Here is an 18,987-nt window from a genome sequence, read left to right on the forward strand (position 1 = left end):
ATATACAAAAATTTAAAAACTGCCCCACCATTCAAAAAGAATCTCATATAAAGTGAGACATATTTCTGTACATATTTTTAAGGGCACCACTAAACAGTCTGGACTAAACACAATACAACCAAAATGAAAGAGATGAAACAGCACAAATTCTCCTAAGAATGAATAACTGCAATGCTCACTGTATCATCCTTAAAATGTAAAATACAAGTCTTGCTGTGTGTCTTGTGGCTCAAAAAGTGGAACTATGATATGTTACAAATGAAAGTTATTTAGGCAAAAACTAGCAAAGTAGTTCAACATTTTGATTCTTTTATTATTTCCCCCAAACTTGGTCCATGTAGGAAGAAAAAACTGGTGGAAAGGCTTAAAGGTGAGGGAAATAAGGAGCTAATTTTTTAGATTCAGTGGAATGTAAAAGATTGAAATAATTACAAATAAGAACAGTATTACAGTTCCTTAAAGATAGGGACTATATTTCTTATTTCTTTCTATATCTTGAAAACACCTAGTCTTATAATCTTGACATAGTAAATTTAAAAAAATACATAAGACATAATTCATACAAAGAAGAACTATGAGAAAAAACAAAAATAGGCAAAAAGTTTTCTGAAGCTACATAAGTGAGCTATAAAAGCTTAGGAGTTGAGATGACCTAGTTATGCCCAGTTAAAATTATTAAATTAAAATTTGCACAAATTTTGTTAAATTTATTCCTAAATGTTTTGTGCTTTATAAAAAGTATTTAAATACTTTAATTTTCCCATTATCCATTGCTTTTAGATAAAAATACAACTGATTCTGTAGACTGACCTTGTATCCTGTGACCTTGCTTAAGTTACTTACCAGTTGTGACAGTTTTTTTGATTTCTTAGAATTTTCTATGTACATAATCATGGTGTCTCTAAATAAAGACAATTTAAATTCTTCTATTTAAACATATGTGCCGTTTATTATTTTTTCTTGCCTTATTGTACTGGTGAGGACCTCTAGCACAATGATGAACAGTGAATATTATTGCCTTTTCCCCAATCTTGGGTGGAACGTATTTAGTTGTTTGTTTTTTTTAACCAGTAAATACAAGTTAGTTATAGGTTTTTCATCGATGCCTCTTAACAGGTCGAGGAAATTTCCAGATATTTGTAATCTGCTGTAACATTTTATCATGAATGAACATTCCATTTTACCAAATATTTTTTGTTTGTTGGCTTTTTTACAGGGGGGCAGGGGCAGTGACTGAAAAGATCATATGGCTTTTCCTTTATGCTGTAAATAGAGTAAATTACATTATTTGATTTCAAATGTTAAACCAACCTAACATTCCTTGGATAAAACCCATTTGGTTATGATGCATTATCCTTTTTACATATTGTTGAATTTAATTTGTTATTATTTGTTAAGAATTTTTTATCTATGCTCATGGAGAATACGGAACTGTAATTCTCTTATACAGGTTTGCTGGTAAAAAAAAAATACTCTGTTTTTGTTCATCTAAGAATGTCTATATTTCTAAAGAATGTTTTGCCAGATATACTAATGTATACTAACTTTTTATCCTTCTTTTGGCTGTTGAAAAACAACCATTTCACTGAATTGTGGTATTTACTTCTCATGACAAGTCAGGGGTCATTTTTATGATATCCCCCCATATGTAATATTCCTTATTTATTTAATTATTTTTGCTGGCAGTTTTAAAGATTTCCTCTTTCAATTTTCAACTTTTTGATTACAACATACTTTGCTGTGGTTTCCTGCTTATCTTGCTTGAGGTTCATTGAGCTTCCTGGATTGGTGACTTCACAGTTTTCACAAAATTTGGGAATTTTTCCATCATTACATCTTCAAATAATATTCTACCTTGGTCTTTGTCCCTTATCTTTTGTTTTTTTGAGATTTTAATTGCCCATATGTGAGACTGCATTTTTAAGATTGCTATTTCTGTACTGAGAATTCCTAGTTATTCCCTCATTATGTTGATTCCCCCTTTATATGCTTGAATATATTTAAGGCAACTGTTTTACAGTCCTTGTCTAACTCAATCATCTGTCATTTTGGGGTCTATTTCTATTGACCAATTTTCCTGCTTATTTGTATGCCTAGTAATATTCTAGCAAATGCTTGATATTGTGAATGCTCTGTTGATAAATGTTTGGATTTTTTAGTCTTATTTCATTCAATGGTAAGTTTGTTCAGCTAAGCAGCTAATTTATTTCTGAATCAGCTTAATTGTTTCCAAAACATTTTCCCCCCTAACATCTAACCCTTTAAGTTTTAAAATCATTTTGGATGAGGAAAACTTAAAAAATAGTGTTAAATAACAAATGTCCTTGTTTTTTTTAAGAGTTATTTTTAAACTTATTAAGGGGGGCATAGAAGAATTTTTACCCTAGGGACAGATTTATCCTCCTTCTAAAGCATAGATTTCACAGGGTATCTTTGGATCCCAGGAGCAAGTTTAATGAAGGCTCTTAACCATGTGGGAGATCTGGTAATTGTTCAGCTCACCAGTCTCCAGTGGTTGCTCCTTTACCAGGGTCTGTGAGTCATGTGGCGCTAGTGATAAAGAATCTGCCTGCCGATGGAGGAGACATGAGACTCAGGTTTGACCCCTGATTCGGGAAGATCCCCTGAGGAGGGCATGGCAACCCACTCCAGTGTTCTTGCCTGGAGAGTCCCATGGACAGAGGAGCCTGGTGGGCTACAGCCCGTAGTGTCACAAGGACTGAGACACGACTGCAGTGACACAGCATGCACACATGCACTGTGGCAGGACCAGTCTGGTCCCAGTGACTGCATCACAACCAGAGGGGTAAACGCCAAGAGGGAGTGTCTGACCACGCTCAGCTTTACTTTGGTCCTCTTCTCTTTCTTCTCTGGTCCATTAACTTTACCTTCTTTTCTCCTACATTTTTCTCTCAAAAACATATCATTATCTAGTAAAAGGACTCAAAACAAAAACCAATTCTTGTAACTCAATTCAGGGTTATTTCTACTACACAATATTTTTGTTAATCTCCTGGGATTAAAACAATAACAATTCAATCTAGCTTTAATTTGCTTATTACTTGGTATACTCCTGAACTTTTTTCTCTCTCCTTTGGTGGATCTGCTGCTTATTTTTTATTTTAGAAAGATTAAGAACAGGTTCACTGATAAAGCTAAAAACAATCTATGTTGAGAAAACCTATTTGATTAAAAGCTATCCTTGGACAAGCAAACCACACAAAACTAAATAATCCATAAAGTATTTTCCAAGAAGGCAAGAGTAATAATTTACTTCTTCAGATTTTTGAGTTCCTTATCTCACACCTGAGATTCACAAAGTAGACTGTTTTTCCTTGTGAGCTATGTTAACTTCCTGTTAGAGAGTGTGCTTAGTCTCTACATTCTTTTCTTCTAATTTAAGAGCCTTTATGTTGAAGAAAACTACTCCCCGAATGCAAGGTTCATCACTTTGTCCACAAAATATCTATTAATTCATGTTTATAATGCATTAGTCACTTTAAAAATAAATTTTGCATGGTTCTATTACTTTTAAGGAGAGGAGCGATAAGGGCAGAAGGAAAAGAAATAAACTGGTATATTAAAAAAGAGCCTTTAAGAAAGTATTTTTAAATTCTACTAGGAGCAAAATAAATGATTTGGCCAGATCTTAAGAGGCTGTGGGTTTTATCCCCTTACCTGTGAAGCTGGATATATTCTCGGGGTCTGTTGAGCAGGTGAAGGAATCTATCAACAATCTTGTTTTTTCCTACACCCTGTAATTACACAGAAAGCATTAAACAAAAAAGAAACTTGTCTGGAGGTAAAACAAACCAGAATAATCTCCTACCAATAATCTGTCCTAGTTTCTTGTTAATGCAAACCAAACCAGTAAACATATACAGCACATCTTTTATGACATAGTTTTTTTTTAACTGACTTCTAAATACACTAGCTCTAAGTTCTTCTTACTTAAAAGGAAATTCAAAATTATTTTTAGCCTTCTGCAACTTGTTTTTTTATTTTCTGCTCTTTAATTTTACACTGAGGCATAAATATTAGAGCCAGAATATTATCTATTTCAGATTTAAAGAATGGCAGCAAAGGAAATCAAGTAACACTAAAAACAAAGACTTTTCTAATCCACTCCTCAGAATTGTGGTTTTTAGTTATATAAAGATAAATACAAAACTGTACTTCTTTTGCTTTAATTAAACACTAATTTCTTCTCCTTTTATCTTACTTTCTAGTTCTTTCAGTTCAATTCAGTTCAGTGGCTCAGTTGTGTCAGACTCTTTGCGACCCCATGGACTGCAGCATGCCAGGCCTCCCTGTCCATCACCAGCTTCTGGAGTTTACTCAAACCCATGTCCATCAAGTTGGTGATGCCATCCAGCCATCTCATCCTCTGTCGTCCCCTTCTCCTCCTGCCCTCAATCTTTCCCAGCATCAGGGTCTTTTCAAGTGAGTCAGCTCTTCACATCAGGTGGCCAAAGTATTGGAGTTTCAGCTTCAACATCAGTCCTTCCAATGAATATTCAGGACAGATCTCCTTTAGGATGGACTGGTTGGATCTCCTTGCAGTCCAAGGGACTCTGAAGGGTCTTCTCCAACACCACAGTTCAAAAGCATCAATTCTTCAGTGCTCAGCTTTCTTTATAGTCCAACTCTCACATCCATACATGACCACTGGAAAAACCATAGCCTTGACTAGATGGACTTTTGTTGGCAAAGTAATGTCTCTGCTTTTTAATATGCTGTCTAGGTTGGTCATAACTTTCCTTCCAAGGAGTAAGCGTCTTTTAATTTCATGGCTGTAGTCACCATCTGCAGTGATTTTGGAGCCCAGAAAAATAAAGTCAGCCACTGTTTCCACTGTTCCCCCATCTATCTGCCACGAAGTGATGGGACCAGATGTCATGATCTTAGTTTTCTGAATGTTGAGCTTTAAGCCAACTTTTTCACTCTCCTTTTTCACTTTCATCAAGAGGCTCTTTAGTTCTTCTTCACTTTCTGCCATAAGGGTGGTGTCATCTGCATATCTAAGGTTATTGATATTTCTCCCGGCAATCTTGATTCCAGCTTGTGTTTCTTCCAGCCCAGCGTTTCTCATGATGTACTCTGCATATAAGTTAAATAAGCACGGTGACAATATACAGCCTTGACGTACTCCTTTTCCTATTTGGAACCAGTCTGTTGTTCCATGTCCAGTTGTAACTGTTGCTTCCTGACCTGCATACAGGTTTCTCAAGAGGCAGGTCAGGTGGTCTGGTATGCCCATCTCTTTCAGAATTTTCCACAGTTTACTGTGATCCACACAGTCAAAGGCTTTGGCATAGTCAATAATGCAGAAATAGATGTTTTTCTGGAACTCTCTTGCTTTTTCAATGATCCATTGGATGTTGGCAATTTGATCTCTGGTTCCTCTGCCTTTTCTAAAACCAGCTTAAACATCTGGAAGTTCACAGTTCACATATTGCTGAAGCCTGGCTTGGAGAATTTAAAGCATTACTTTACTAGCGTATGAGATGAGTGCAATTGTGCGGTAGTTTGAGAATTCTTTGGCATTGCCTTTCTTTGGGACTGGAATGAAAACTGACGTTTTCTAGTCCTGTGGCCACTGCTGAGTTTTCCAGATTTGTTGGCATATTGAGTGCAGCACTTTCACAGCATCATCTTTCAGGATTTGAAATAGCTCAACTGGAATTCCATCACCTCCACTAGCTTTGTTCGTAGTGATGCTTGCTAAGGCTCACTTGACTTCACATTCCAGAATGTCTTGCTCTAGGTGAGTGATCACACCACCGTGATTGTCTGGGTCGTGAAGAACTTTTTTGTACAATTCTTCTGTGTATTCTCGCCACCTCTTCTTAATATCTTCTGCTTCTGTTAGGGTGCTACCATTTCTGTCCTTTATAGAGCCCATCTTTGCATGAAATGTTGCCTTGATATCTTTTCTTGAAAAGATTTCTAGTCTTTCCCATTCTATTGTTTTCCTCTATTTCTTTGCATTGATTGCTGAGGAAGGCTTTCTTATCTCTCCTTGCTATTCTCTAGTCCTTTAAGACCTTGGAATCCTGAAATTATAATCAGGGTTTATTAATAAGTCTCAACTGTATCTTCTCTTCCTAGAAATGCCCTCATTTTCTCACAATTTACTGACGCCAAGGTTGCTGTCCTTTCGTAGAGGACAAGCTGTTAAAAATGGAATCCACTCCCACGCTATTGCTCCATTTCAAAGTTTTCACTTAGAGGTGGATCATTCTATTAATGGGATGTAAAACTTCTAAAAAGTGGGTTGTGTGGGAAGAGTAGAAGTGGTTTAAGAAGCTGCGTTTTATAACATGTGTTGTAGCAATAAAAATACGTTTATTGATTTCTTACACTGTCCACAGTCAAACATATGGTACAAAGCTATATAGGCTTTAAATGGCATGTTGCAATAAGCACAAAATGTTAAATAAATAAGTTCAGACAAACAAAATGTGTGTTAATTATATCAGCTCTGTTCAATTCAAGAAACCTAGGGAAAAACAAAGATCATAAATGCATTATACTGTCAGAAACACAAAGGGTTTCTTAAAAGATCAAGTCATGAAAAACCACTATGGGGAGCTCATGCTCCCTCCCCGCTTCCAAGACCACAGATTCCCCCTTGCTGTTTCAAATTCCTCTTGAGCAATTTTAGGAGCTTGTTGTTGTTGTGTTGTGTTACTCGCTCAGTCGTGACTGACTCTTTGTGACCCCAAAGACTGTAGCCCGCCAGGCTCCTCTGTCCATGAGATTTCCCAGGCAAGAATACGGGAGCGTGGTGCCATTACAAGCCCTATAAATGTAGGATGCGATGTGAAGTCCCTGGCTGCTACTAAGAGGCTCCTTTGCTATGTCTTCTTTCAATGTGTTAAAAAAAAAGAAAATACAACTGAGTAAATTTTAAAATCTTATTGACCTTATTCAATGATTCATGAATCTAGCAGATAGAAAGGAGAAGCACAAAAGAAGAGTCTTTCATAAGCAGAAAGGAGCAGGACAAGGAAGTTCTACCAGCAAAATTGTTATACTAGGTTGTGACAAGGTCACGTTCCTTAGGGGTCTCTTGGGCCAGTGACCTCATCAGTGCTTACCAGGTGATCCTCGTTTACTGGTTTAAGACTCCATTTCAGGGACAGGCTGAAACTATAATCAAGGTAAGTCTGGGTTTTGTGATGAGAGTTTAGCATAAGGGACTCCATTGAGGGCTGGTTACTTTTAACAAATTTTAGAGTCTTCCGAACTCCAGCCTCATCTGTCTCCTGGCTCCATATACTCTCTCTGGGAATCTCACCCACTCCCTTCACTTCAGTCATCTCAAATAGCTCACACGTCTCTCCTAAGCCCCAGCTGAGATGAGATCTCCTGTTCCGAACTGTCAACTGAGCTTCTATACCAGACATTCATACTGAACTCATTATGCTTCCACCAAAAACTACTCTCCTTTCTTTTTAACCCACTCTTAACAGTATTGCCTCGTACCCAGTTGGTCAATGAATGAGTCTCAGAATGTTTTTGACTACTGTATTTTTTCCCTGCTCTCATTCAAAACGTCACTAGAATCTCTGCAGTTTTGATTTGCAAAACTTTCCTTCCTTCCTTTCTCCCTCCCTCCTCTTCCCTTCTTCCTTTTTATTTCCTTCCACTCCTTCCTCCTCTACTTCTCTCTTTCCTCCCTCCTTTCCTTCCTTCCATATCTCCTTCGTCTAATTTATCAACCTTTTTAGCACCTAATGTTCTATGTATTGTACTAGCTGAGTGGGATACAATGATAAATAAAATAACTACAACCGCTGACCACAGACATAGCTTACAACCCAGTAGGAAACAGACAATGAAACAAACAAAATACAGTAAGCCCCCACATACAAACTTTCATGTTGCGAACATTCAGAGATGCAAACGTGTGTCTGCATGTCCACTGACATAAGTGAGTTCAGGTGTCTGGTGTACACTGCCATGCGCATGCATCCTCTGTAAGTGTACTGTACTGTTGTATACGTTACTGTACTGTAAAGAGTACAGTATCTTAATTTCAAGCCCAGGGGGTCCAAAAGTATAAAAGCAGCAGTATACAGCTGATTGTGATAGTTGGGTACCAAGGCTAACTTTGCTGTGTGTGCATGCTAAACCCCCTCCATCGTGTCCGACTCTTTGTGACCCTATGGACTGTAGCCCTCCAGGTTCCTCTGTCCATGGGATTCTCCAGGCAAGAATACTAGAGTGGGTTGCCATTCCCTCCTCCAGGGGACCTGCCCAACTCAGGGATAGAACCTATGTCTTCTGCAGCTTCTGCCTTGCAGGCATATTCTTTACCCCTGAGCCACCAGGGAAGGCCTTAACTTTGTTGTACTTACAAACAAATTGGGCTTATGAATGAGCTCTCTCAGAACAGAACTCATTTGTATGTAGAGAACTTACTGTAGATGTACATGTGATGTGTTCTGCTATGGAATATCCAAAGGTCTTGAAGATTTAACCAAAGGCTCAGGAAGTCCCACTACGCACAGTGATGTTTCAGTTGAAATATCAAGGAATTAAAGAGGTTACGGGAAGGAGGAAAGAGGAGTGTTCCAGGAAGAGAGACCAGTATGTGTAAAGACCTAGCGTACTAGTGGAGCACTGGACGGGTCCAGGTGAGGTCAAGGAGCAGGAGTGAGGAAGGGAGTGAGAAGGAACAAGGCTAGAGCAGGAGGCAGGGTCTAGCTCTGGCAGTCCTGGAAGCCAAGTGCAAGAGTTTGGACTGTTTCCTAATAGCACCAAAAGGCCCCTGAAGTAGAGGGGTAACAGGATCAGATTTTCACATTCGGAAAATCATTCTGGTGAAATAACAGGACAGAGAACAAGACTGAAAGCAAAGGAAAGCCATTTGGAAACTTCTTAACAAACTCAGGTCAGAGATGGTGGTGGTTTCAGTAAGGAGCTGAGAGATATGAATGTACTTAAGAGATAGTTAGGGGAAAGGACTTACAAGATCTGATGATGAACTGGATGTGAGGCAAGAGAAATCAACCTTTCTGTCCTGGGCAACAAGGTGGAACATGATGCTACTTAAAGACACGTGAAACTGGGAGGCGAGGTGCTTTTGCTGGGTAGGGAGGGAAGTCTAGTATTAAAAAAAGGCAGTTTAACTTTGGAAATACTGACTCTGCCGGGCCTGCTTCGCACATCTGCTCCTGCCTCTCTAACTCACTGTCACCACTCCAGGGCAGCCCATCACTCTGCTCAGACTGCTAGAAAGGGTCCTCTTGGGTCTCCCGCCTCCAGATTTACAACTGGCCAGTCCACAATTTGTTTAGTTATTTTTCTTAAACAGAGATCTCACCAGGTCATTTCTGGCTTCATTTTAAAAGCTCTGATAATTCCTTCGAGGAAATGCTAAAAGCATAACCCAGGAAAGAATTTCTGTAAATACCCTGAAAAAAATGAGACAGTTACAGCGATCTGTTCCTTCAACAGTTTTCGCCTAGCACAAAAAAAAATCCTGAGAATTACTTTAATTGAATAAGTACATAAATAGTATCTTATTTTTCCATTACAAAAGCCACACATACTCATTTTTCTCAACGACAAGTTTAGAAAACAAAAAAACTACCCGATGTGCAATTGTCAAAATAAATCTGCTACCATTTTCATTTTGTTCCTGTGGATATTTATCTTTACTTACTAATCATTATCCTATATATACAATGTGTACCCTTTAATAAAAATTGGCACAACATAAATAGCTTTTATATCTTGACTCTTTTGGAAGATAATAATTACTCGGGAAGATCCCCTGGAGGGGAAAATGGCAATCCGTTTCAGTATTTTTGCCAAGGAAATCCCATTGATGGAGGAGCATGGCAGGCTACAGTCCGTGGGGTTCCAAGAGTCGGACACGACTGGGCAATGAACAACAACCAAACAGAATGAAAATTTTAGAAAGAAGGAGGAACCTGTAGAATGAGTGATGATAAAAAAACTACCAACTGTCTCACAATGATGATGCTTTCTTTTATCATTACTCTTTTGTCCCATCGTGTTCTTTGTGACAAGGTACTAGAAAGAAAGACCTTTACAGAGGTAGGACTCGGACGGCTCTTTGATTACAGGGTTAGGAGGAGGAAGGACTCTGTTAAGCCCCTAAGGACAGGAGGAAAACATAGTTTACCTTAATTTATTAAATATTTTAAAATAAATAAAATAAAATTTGAGGAAAGAACAGAAGAAAAGGAAAGGGAGTCGTATAGTTTGCTCTTGCTGAAGGAGGGAGAAATCTCTTCCAGCAACATTCTGCTCCCTTTGGGCCAACAAAGAGGAGGAACCTGACATTTTTCGAGTCTTCTGCTGCAAGCCTACATGCCCTTCCAATGCTTCACCACTCACACCCTCATGCCAGGCATGTCAGTGGGAGGTAACTGGTCTGTCTTGGAGAAAAGCAAACGTAAGTTCAGGGCTTCCCCAGTGGCTCAGCGCTAAAGAATCACTGCAGCGCAGGAAACAAAGGAAACACGGGTTCGATCCCTGGGTTGGGAAGATCCCCTGGAGGAGGAGATGGTTACCCACTGCAGTATTCTCGCCTGGGAAAGCCCATGGACAGAGCAGTCTGGTGGGCTACAGTCCATGGGGTCGCAAAGAGTTGGACACGACTGAGCATCAGTTCAGTTCAGTTCAATCGCTCGGTAGTGTCCAACTCTTTTCGACCCCATGGACTGCAGCACGCCAGGCTTCCCTGTCCTTCACCTACTCTCCCGGAGCTTGCTCAAACTCAAGTCCATCGAGTCGGTGATGCCATTCAACCATCTCATCCTCTGTCGTCAGCTTCTCCTCCTGCCTTCAATCTTTCCCAGCATCAGGGTCTTTTCCAATGAATGAGTTCTTCTCATCAGGTGGCCAAAGTATTGGAGCTTCAGCTTCAGCATCAGTTCTTCTAATGAATATTTAGGATTGATTTTCTTTAGGATTCATTGGTTTGATCTCCTTGCAGTCCAAGGGACTCTCAAGAGTCTTCTCCAACACCACAGTTCAAAAGCATTAATTTTTCAGTGCTCAGCTTTCTTTATGGTCCAACTTACACATCCAAACATGACTGCTGGAAAAAACATAGCTTTGACTAGATGGCCCTTTGTCGGCAAAGTAATGTCTTTGCTTTTTACTATGCTGTCTAGGTTGGTCGTAGCTTTTCTTCCAAGGAGCAAGCCAGCATCTTTTAATTTCATGGCTGCAGTCACCATCTGTAGTGATTTTGGAGCCCCAAAAAATTAAGTCTCTCATTGTTTTCACTGTTTCCCCATCTATTTGCCATGAAGTGATGGGACCAGATGCCATGATCTTCATTTTTTGAATGTTGAGTTTGAAGCCAGGTTTTTCACTCTCTTCTTTCACTTTCATCAAGAGGCTCTTTAGTTCTTCTTCACTTTCTGCCATAAGGGTGGTGTTATCTGCATATCTGAGGTTATTGATATTTCTCCTGGCAATCTTGATTCCAGCTTGTGCTTCCTCCAGCCCAGTGTTTCTCATGATGTACTGTGCATATAAGTTAAATAAGCAGGGTGACAATATACAGCCTTAACGTACTCCTTTCCCAATTTGGAACCAGTCTGTTGTTCCATGTCTGGTTCTAGCTGTTGCTTCTTGACCTGCATACAGATATCTCAAGAGGCAGGTCAGGTGGTCTGGTATTCCTATCTCTTGAAGAATTTTCCAGTTTGTTGTGATCCACACAGTCAAAGACTTTGGCATAGTCAATAAAGCAGAAGTAGATGTTTTTCTGGAATACTGTTGCTTTTTCTATGCTGCAATGGATATTGGCAATTTGATCTCTGGTTCCTCTGCCTTTTCTAAATCCAGCTTGAACATCTGGAAGTTCATGGTTCACGTACTGTTGAAGCCTGGCTTGGAGAATTTTGAGCATTACTTTGCTAGCATGTCAGATGAGTGCAAGTGTATGAACACTCTTTGGAATTGCCTTTCTTTGGGATTGGAATGAAAACTGACCTTTTCTAGTCCTGTGGCCATTGCTGAGTTTTCCAAATTCGCTGGCATACTGAGTGCAGCATTTTCACAGCATCATCGTTTAGGATTTGAAATAGCTCAGCTGGAATTCCATCGCCTCCACTAGCTTTGTTCATAGTGATGCTTCCTAAGGCCCATTTGGCTTCACACTCCAGGATGTCTGGCTCTAGGTGAGTGATCACATCATCATGATTATGTGGGTTGTGAAGATCTTTTTTGTATAGTTCTTCTGTGTGTTCTTAGGTCCATACCACTTCTGTCCTTTATTGAGCCCATCTTTGCATGAAATGTTCCCTCGGTATCTCTAATTTTTTTTGAAGAGATCTCTAGTCTTTCTCATTCTTTTGTTTTCATTTATTTCTTTGCATTGATCACTGAGGAAGGCTTTCTTATCTCTCCTTGCTAGTCTTTGGAACTCTGAATTCAGATGGGTATATCTTTCCTTTTCTCCTTTGCCTTTCACTTCTCTTCTTGTCTCAGCTATTTGTAAGCCTCCTCAGACAACCATTTTGCCTTTTTGCATTTCTTTTTCTTGGGGATGGTGTTGATCACTGCCTCCTGTACAATGTCACAAACCTTTATTCATAGTTCTTCAGGCAGTCTTGTGTATCAGATCTGAGCATGCAAGCACACAAACTTAAGTTCTAAGCAGTTAGGATTCTGCAAACAATGGGATTTTAAAGGCAAATTCACTCTGACGTAAAAGACGGGGTTGTTCTCTGTTTCACTATATTGCAAAACAGAATGTCAAGAGGTAGTCTCCCTGAATTGCTTTACATGGAAGTTTATTATTCTAATGTTGTGGAGTCAGAAATCAGTTACTCAAATATCATAAAACAGCCTAAAACATGTATCCAGGAACTCCCTGTGTGCAAGGTTCAGAAGGGGGAAGGTGAGGAAGCCAATTTTTCTTTCTTCTGCAGTAATTTTTAAAATGGTCTCCGGGTAAGTGTTTGCTGTGGCTAGTGTTCAGCCTGCCACATGCTCTCTGAAGTGTCTTAACTTCTGGCCTTCCCTCCAGTTCCTCCTAATTCTTCAGAACTTTCTTAGAGTTGGCTCCATTTATATAAAATTTAAAGACTTTTTTCATAGGGTCCTAATTTTCCTTGGAAACACTAACTGTAAGAATGTTATCAACAAATACCAACTGCAGTCTAACATAAGAACAACTAAAAAGCTAGCATTACAGTAGCATCAGGAGAAATAAATTGCTTTTTTAAAATAACCATAAAGTTTTCATCAAATGTTGAAACTTTTAATTCTTTGTTTAAAATGCCTAGAAATATACTTACTATATTAGCGGTTGGGAGACTCAGACAATCAATCCTCCTTAATCTGTGTCAGTACAGGTTTCTACCACCGTCTGCCTTCGTTTGAATAAAGAGGGCCTAGACAAGCTAATCTCCAAACATGGCCTTATTCTAATAGTTTTTAATCCAATAACACACTGAGAGGTCCCTGCTTTAGGAGTCACTGGAAATGTCTTATTTTCCAAATTCTCTCAGTGAACATACATTATTTATGTATCCTGAAAAAAGAATTAAAGTACACAGTAAACAGTTCCAAATATTTGCATAAACAGGTTCCCTGTAACAGATCCAGAAACAGTACCCAAAAGTCAGAGAAAACAACACACCTTTCAATTGCACTACTAGTTTGCATGGCTTTAAAACACATTGATAAAGCTTCCTGGCAAAGTCAAAAGCTCCTTTTCAAACAGGAATAATAAAATCCACATCCTGAAATTTCCCTTTGAAATAATGTGCTGCTGTAAATGGCAAAGTTAGACTCTTTGGTAGTTTGGTCACTTGGTATAACCAAAGCAGCCAAAACAAATACTGTGGGGGGTGGGGGGGCAAGAATCAATGTGCTTACAAGAGCAACATACAGATTCAGAACAAAGGCAAGAAAAACACTCACTAAGAAACACCGGATGGATAAAGTGAAGATCAAAGAGAACATGCGGGCTTCCCTGGTGGCTCTGTGGTAAAGAAACTGCCTGCCAATGCAGGAGACACTGGTTCAATCCCTGGGCTGGGCAGAGCCCCTGGAGGAGGAAATGGCAACCCACTCCAGTGTTCCTGCCTACGAAATCCCATGAGCAGAGGAGCCTGGTGGGCTACAGTCCCATGGTGTCATAAATGAGTCGGACACGTCTTAGTGACTGAATAACAACAAGAGAGAGTGTGCAGCATGGCAAAGAATTTCCATATTGTACTTTAGGCAACTTCATAGCAAGAGGTTTGAGAAGGGATACAAAATAATATGATATCAAATAAAGATATTATTATGCTTGATGAAACCAAATATTTTATAGCCTTGGGACTCCTAAGCCACTGTAGCTACGAGAAACACAGCACACTTTGTTATCAGATTCCTGCTGCCACCACCAGCTGGGGACACAGGCGGGGAGAAGCCTGGACAAACTGTTCCGTCCGTCTATAGACATTAGACAAGTCTGGCATAGCAACATGGTGTATTTCTGATGTTACATAGCAGCAATCTGCCACTGCTCAGTTCAGATGATTAATTAACAAAATCCACACATTCTTTAATTTTGGCAATAAAATATTCACAGTATCTCAATATTAAATAATTCAACAAACATTTACTAAGTCTATACCAGGAAAAAACTAAGTCTTCATTATAAGCCTCTAATTAACAGATGGTATGAGATACAAAGGATTATAAAGAATTATGTAGTAACAATGTGCATAGAGTCCTCCTTAGTCAGTATTAAATATATGCTTACTGATTTTCATAGTGTATAAAAGATTTCAAAATTAAATGCTATGAAAATTCAGGGGAAAAAAACAATTTTTTTTTAATTGTTGGGAAGTAATTAAGACAGAAATTTCTAGTCTGGAAGAAATGAATTTGGTTTCATTGCATTATGTAAATTAATCAAGAAGTTAAATTGGGTTGATTAAATTTACTTTAGAAAATACTTCCTCACTGTAAGTTCATCAATATTGTATAATTTTGATAAAATGTTTATATTCATGAAAGTGGGTCAATATCTCTCAGGATAAAGAGAATAGGAGAACGTATCTTTCAACTTTCAAAGGGACTCAGGAGGTACATCAGCTAAACGCAGTGTTCACTCTTGTTTGGATGCTGATGGAAACAAGCCAACTGTAAAGTGACACTGGGGAGAAGTGAGGAAAACTGAATGGAGGGTGTCAGTGTATATTAAGGGGTTACTATTAATTTGTTAGGTGTAATAATCAGATTATGGTTATGTAAGAGATAAAAACAGACAGTATGAGAAAAATGCGTGTTCGACTCTTTGCGATCCCATGGACTGTAGCCTACCAGGCTCCCCCGTCCATGGGATTTTCCAGGCAAGAGTACTAGAGTGGGTTGCCATTTCCTTCTCCAGGGGATCTTCCCCACCCAGGGATCGAACCTGGGTCTCCCGCATTGTAGACCGATGCTTTACCATCTGAGCCACCAGGGAAGTCTCTTATGTAAAAGGATGGTTTTTTAAAAGACAACATACAGATAATAGGTTCAACACAGATTAAAACAAGATGAACAAAATTCTGAAAATTGTTGAAACAAAGTTATGAGGACAAAGGAGTTCATTATATACTCTACTTTTCATAGAATATATTTTACAATTTCATAATAGAAAAATTCAAAATGCCCTGAACTCTGTATGTAAAGCATAGCTCCTGGCCTATTATAAGCACTGAAAGTAAGTTAGCTATTACATATTATTATTGTTGCTATTGTTGCTGTATTACTAATATAAGAATTAGTGTGCATGGGTGCTAAGTCGCTTCAGTCTTGTCCAACTCTTTGCAACCCTATGGACTGTAGCTCACCAGGTTCCTCTAACCATGGAATTTTCCAGGCTAGTATACTGGAGTGGACTGCCATTTCCTACTCCCAAGGATTCTCTGGACCCAGGGATCGAACCCACATCTCTTATGTCTTCTGCATTGGTGGGTATGTTCTTTATCATGAGGGCCACCTGGGAAATCCAAGAATTAGTGTGGTATGGTGGAAAAACAGCATGAGCTTGGGAGGTCAGAGTCCTAACTCAGCCATTAACTAGCTATGTGATCTTGAGCAGATATTCAAACTTTTTGAGTTTCAGTCTATTTGTCCAAGTATGGAAAATAAATTTATCTCAAAGGATTTCCATAGAACTACATGAAATGATTTTTAAAAGTATATTGGAAATTGTAAAACACACAATTTTTACCATTTTTAATCCTTGCTCATAAGAAACTTGTAATTCACTTATAGATAAAATTTAAAAATCAAAACAACTTTAAAAGAGGAATGAATTAAATACTGATAAAATACTATAAATGTTCTGAGCAAAACAAGATTATTTCTATTTGGGGGAGACTAAGACAAGCTTCATAGAGGAGAAAAGTCAGAGCTCTTGAAAACTTCAGGGTTTTCACAGGGAAAGATGAGAGAAGAAGTTCCTATGAAGCAAACAATACGTCAAACGGCTGGGAGACCAGCGGGGCATCACGTGCTTGCATCTATGCTACGTGGCTCCAGTCGGGTCTGACTCTGAAATCTCGTGGACTGCAGGCCGCTAGACTCCTCTGTCCATGGGATTCTCCAGGCAAGAACACTGGGGTGGGTTGCCATGCCCTCCTCCAGGGGGTCCTCCTGACTCAGGGATCAAACCTGCATCTCTTATGTCTCCTGCACTGGCAGGCAGGTTCTTTACCACTAGTGCCACCTGGGAAGCCCACTCTGTACTCAGGAAGGGTAAGAAACTCCTGGCTTGGAAGAACTAGAACTAAAAATGAGGTTTGGAGACAGGTCAAAGGTTTTTTAGAGCGTTTCTCTTTGAAAGAGATTTTATCTGATAGGCAAGGGGAGCCACTTTCAGCTTTCAGGAGGTAAATAAAATTAAGAGATGCTAACATTGATCTCAGTATTGCTAGATTAGAAAGCACCATGGAATTGTAAAAAGTACCTACAGAATCAGTACTCTAGAAACACGAAGCACGTGACAAGTCAGAGACTGAGAAAGTATCTCCTATGAAAATCAGCCAGAGATCACTTTTTGTTTGATAAGGAAAATATATTAGAATGTTGGTAAAGGTAAAAAATATAGACTCTGGAATACAAGCGAGCCTAAGTATAAAAATTTCACCAGAGTGCTATTATTTGGTAAAATCATACAAACGGCTCACTAAAAAAGGAAAAAAAAAAATGTTGACAAATCTAGCACATTATTGGACTATATTCACCTAGAAGTAATTGTGAATCATTAACTGTGTCTCATTAAATACAAATTAAATTCTGATGATTTGCTTTGCAATTTACTTAACATCAGAAATGAGAAAACATCACTATATGCAGATGATTAAATTTTCATTTCTTAAAAACAAATACTATATATTTTTTAAACAATTCTTACATAATGGGGATACCTAAGCATTTTAGAACACCGCATTACTAGACTATTTCTTCCTTCAAATATCTGATAAAATGCAACTGCCTCTTAAAACCCAAGTGTACTTATTCAGAAACAGAAAGTTATTTATTTATTTTGTCCATGCTGTGTGGCATTCGGGATCTTAGCTCCCCGAGCAGGGATTGACCTCGTGGCCCCTGCAGTGGAAGCACAGAGTCTTAATCACTGGACTGGCAGAGAAGTCCCCAGAAGTTTATTCTTAACGAGTTTTTAAACAACAACAACAAAAGATTATGCACCTATCAGCTGAATCTATAACCCAAAAATTCACCGCGAACACTTGGTATTTCAAATGTAACAAACCTCTACAAACCAAAAGAAAGTAACATATGGGGAGGAAGAAAGCTTATTCTTTTTTTTTCTCAGTTTTAATTTATTAACTGAAGGATAATTGCTTTACAGAATTTTGAAGTTTTCTGTCAAACCTCAACATGAATCAGCCATAGGCATACATACACCCCCTCCCTCCTGAACCTCCCTTCTACCTCCCTCTCCATCTCATCCCTCTAGGTTGACACAGAGACCCCATTTGGGTTCCTGAGCCAGACAGCAAATTCCTGTTGGCAACCCATTTTACATATGGTAATGTAAGTTTCCATGTTACTCTCTCCATACATCTCACCATCTCCTCCCCTCTCCCCATGTCCATAAGTCTATTTTCTATGTAGAAAGTTTATTCTTGAAGAGAGCTGTGATGATAAAAGCATCACTGGCTTGAAAGTAAATAGCCATTTCTCTTTTTTACTGTCAGGAAAGCTGAAATAAACAGGAAGTCATGTTACGATTTTTTCAAAAAGCCAGCATGAAACTAATTGCATGGAAGGTACATGTAACGTTATAATTACAGTAAGTAGAAAATAATGCATGTAGTGCATGCTAACAAAGATCTACAATATGCAGCATTGTATACTAAGGGACCATGAAACATGTTAATTTCAGGGTATCCTATCCCTTTTGGCTGATAGGCAGCAATTCTGCTTCTTTTACTGGAAAGTTGATGGACTGTTCCAAAAAAAATCCCACACAGAAAATTGAAAAGATAAAATCAATTTTATTTCACCAAAAGAAGATGGGGCTTACTTTATGTTGCTATGATAAGTGATGGTTATAGACTTGATTTTAGCTTCCCAACAGTTAGGAAAATTCGTCTAATGTCATAGATCCTTAGAAAAGATAGGAAAGAAAAGATGGGATTTGGCTTAATAAAGATGATAAACATTGAGATACCTCAAAATCAACATTTATTCCCTTTAATTTCCTCACAATAAAAGTTGCTACAAGTAACAGCAATCTTTCAAAGCATCATTAAATTGACAACTTCAACTATTTCTTTCATGAACATCAGCCAGTTTCTCATTTGCAAAACAGAAGACTGGGTAGACTGTATCTATGTATAGACAGTTTGTATTAATAGCATTCATCACATTTCATTGTATTTGTATAGCAACCCGCTGCTGGTTTCTCTGTCAACATTTAATGCCCAAAGCTTCAATTCTAATTAACTTTTTTTTGCTTTTTGAGTAGTC

General features: G+C 38.6%; 1 protein-coding gene across 10 annotated transcripts in view; it reads right to left on the reverse strand.

Moving 5' to 3' along the window:
• VWA8 (von Willebrand factor A domain containing 8) overlaps window positions 1-18,987 on the reverse strand; it is a 385,006-nt gene that overhangs the window by 208,719 nt on the left and 157,300 nt on the right. For all 10 annotated transcript variants that reach the window (XR_014071267.1, XR_014071268.1, XR_014071269.1 and 7 more), the window contains one exon: window positions 3,679-3,755. Coding sequence is in view for 7 of the 10 variants with exons in the window: in XM_081549924.1 (XP_081406050.1) it covers window positions 3,679-3,755 (77 nt within the window). In the remaining 3 variants the exon portion in view is untranslated. The remainder of the gene's footprint in view (window positions 1-3,678; window positions 3,756-18,987) is intronic.

This window comes from Giraffa tippelskirchi, chromosome 12 (genome assembly GCF_054371585.1).
Source record: "Giraffa tippelskirchi isolate mGirTip1 chromosome 12, T2T-mGirTip1v1.2.pri, whole genome shotgun sequence".
Classification (NCBI taxonomy): domain Eukaryota; kingdom Metazoa; phylum Chordata; class Mammalia; order Artiodactyla; family Giraffidae; genus Giraffa; species Giraffa tippelskirchi.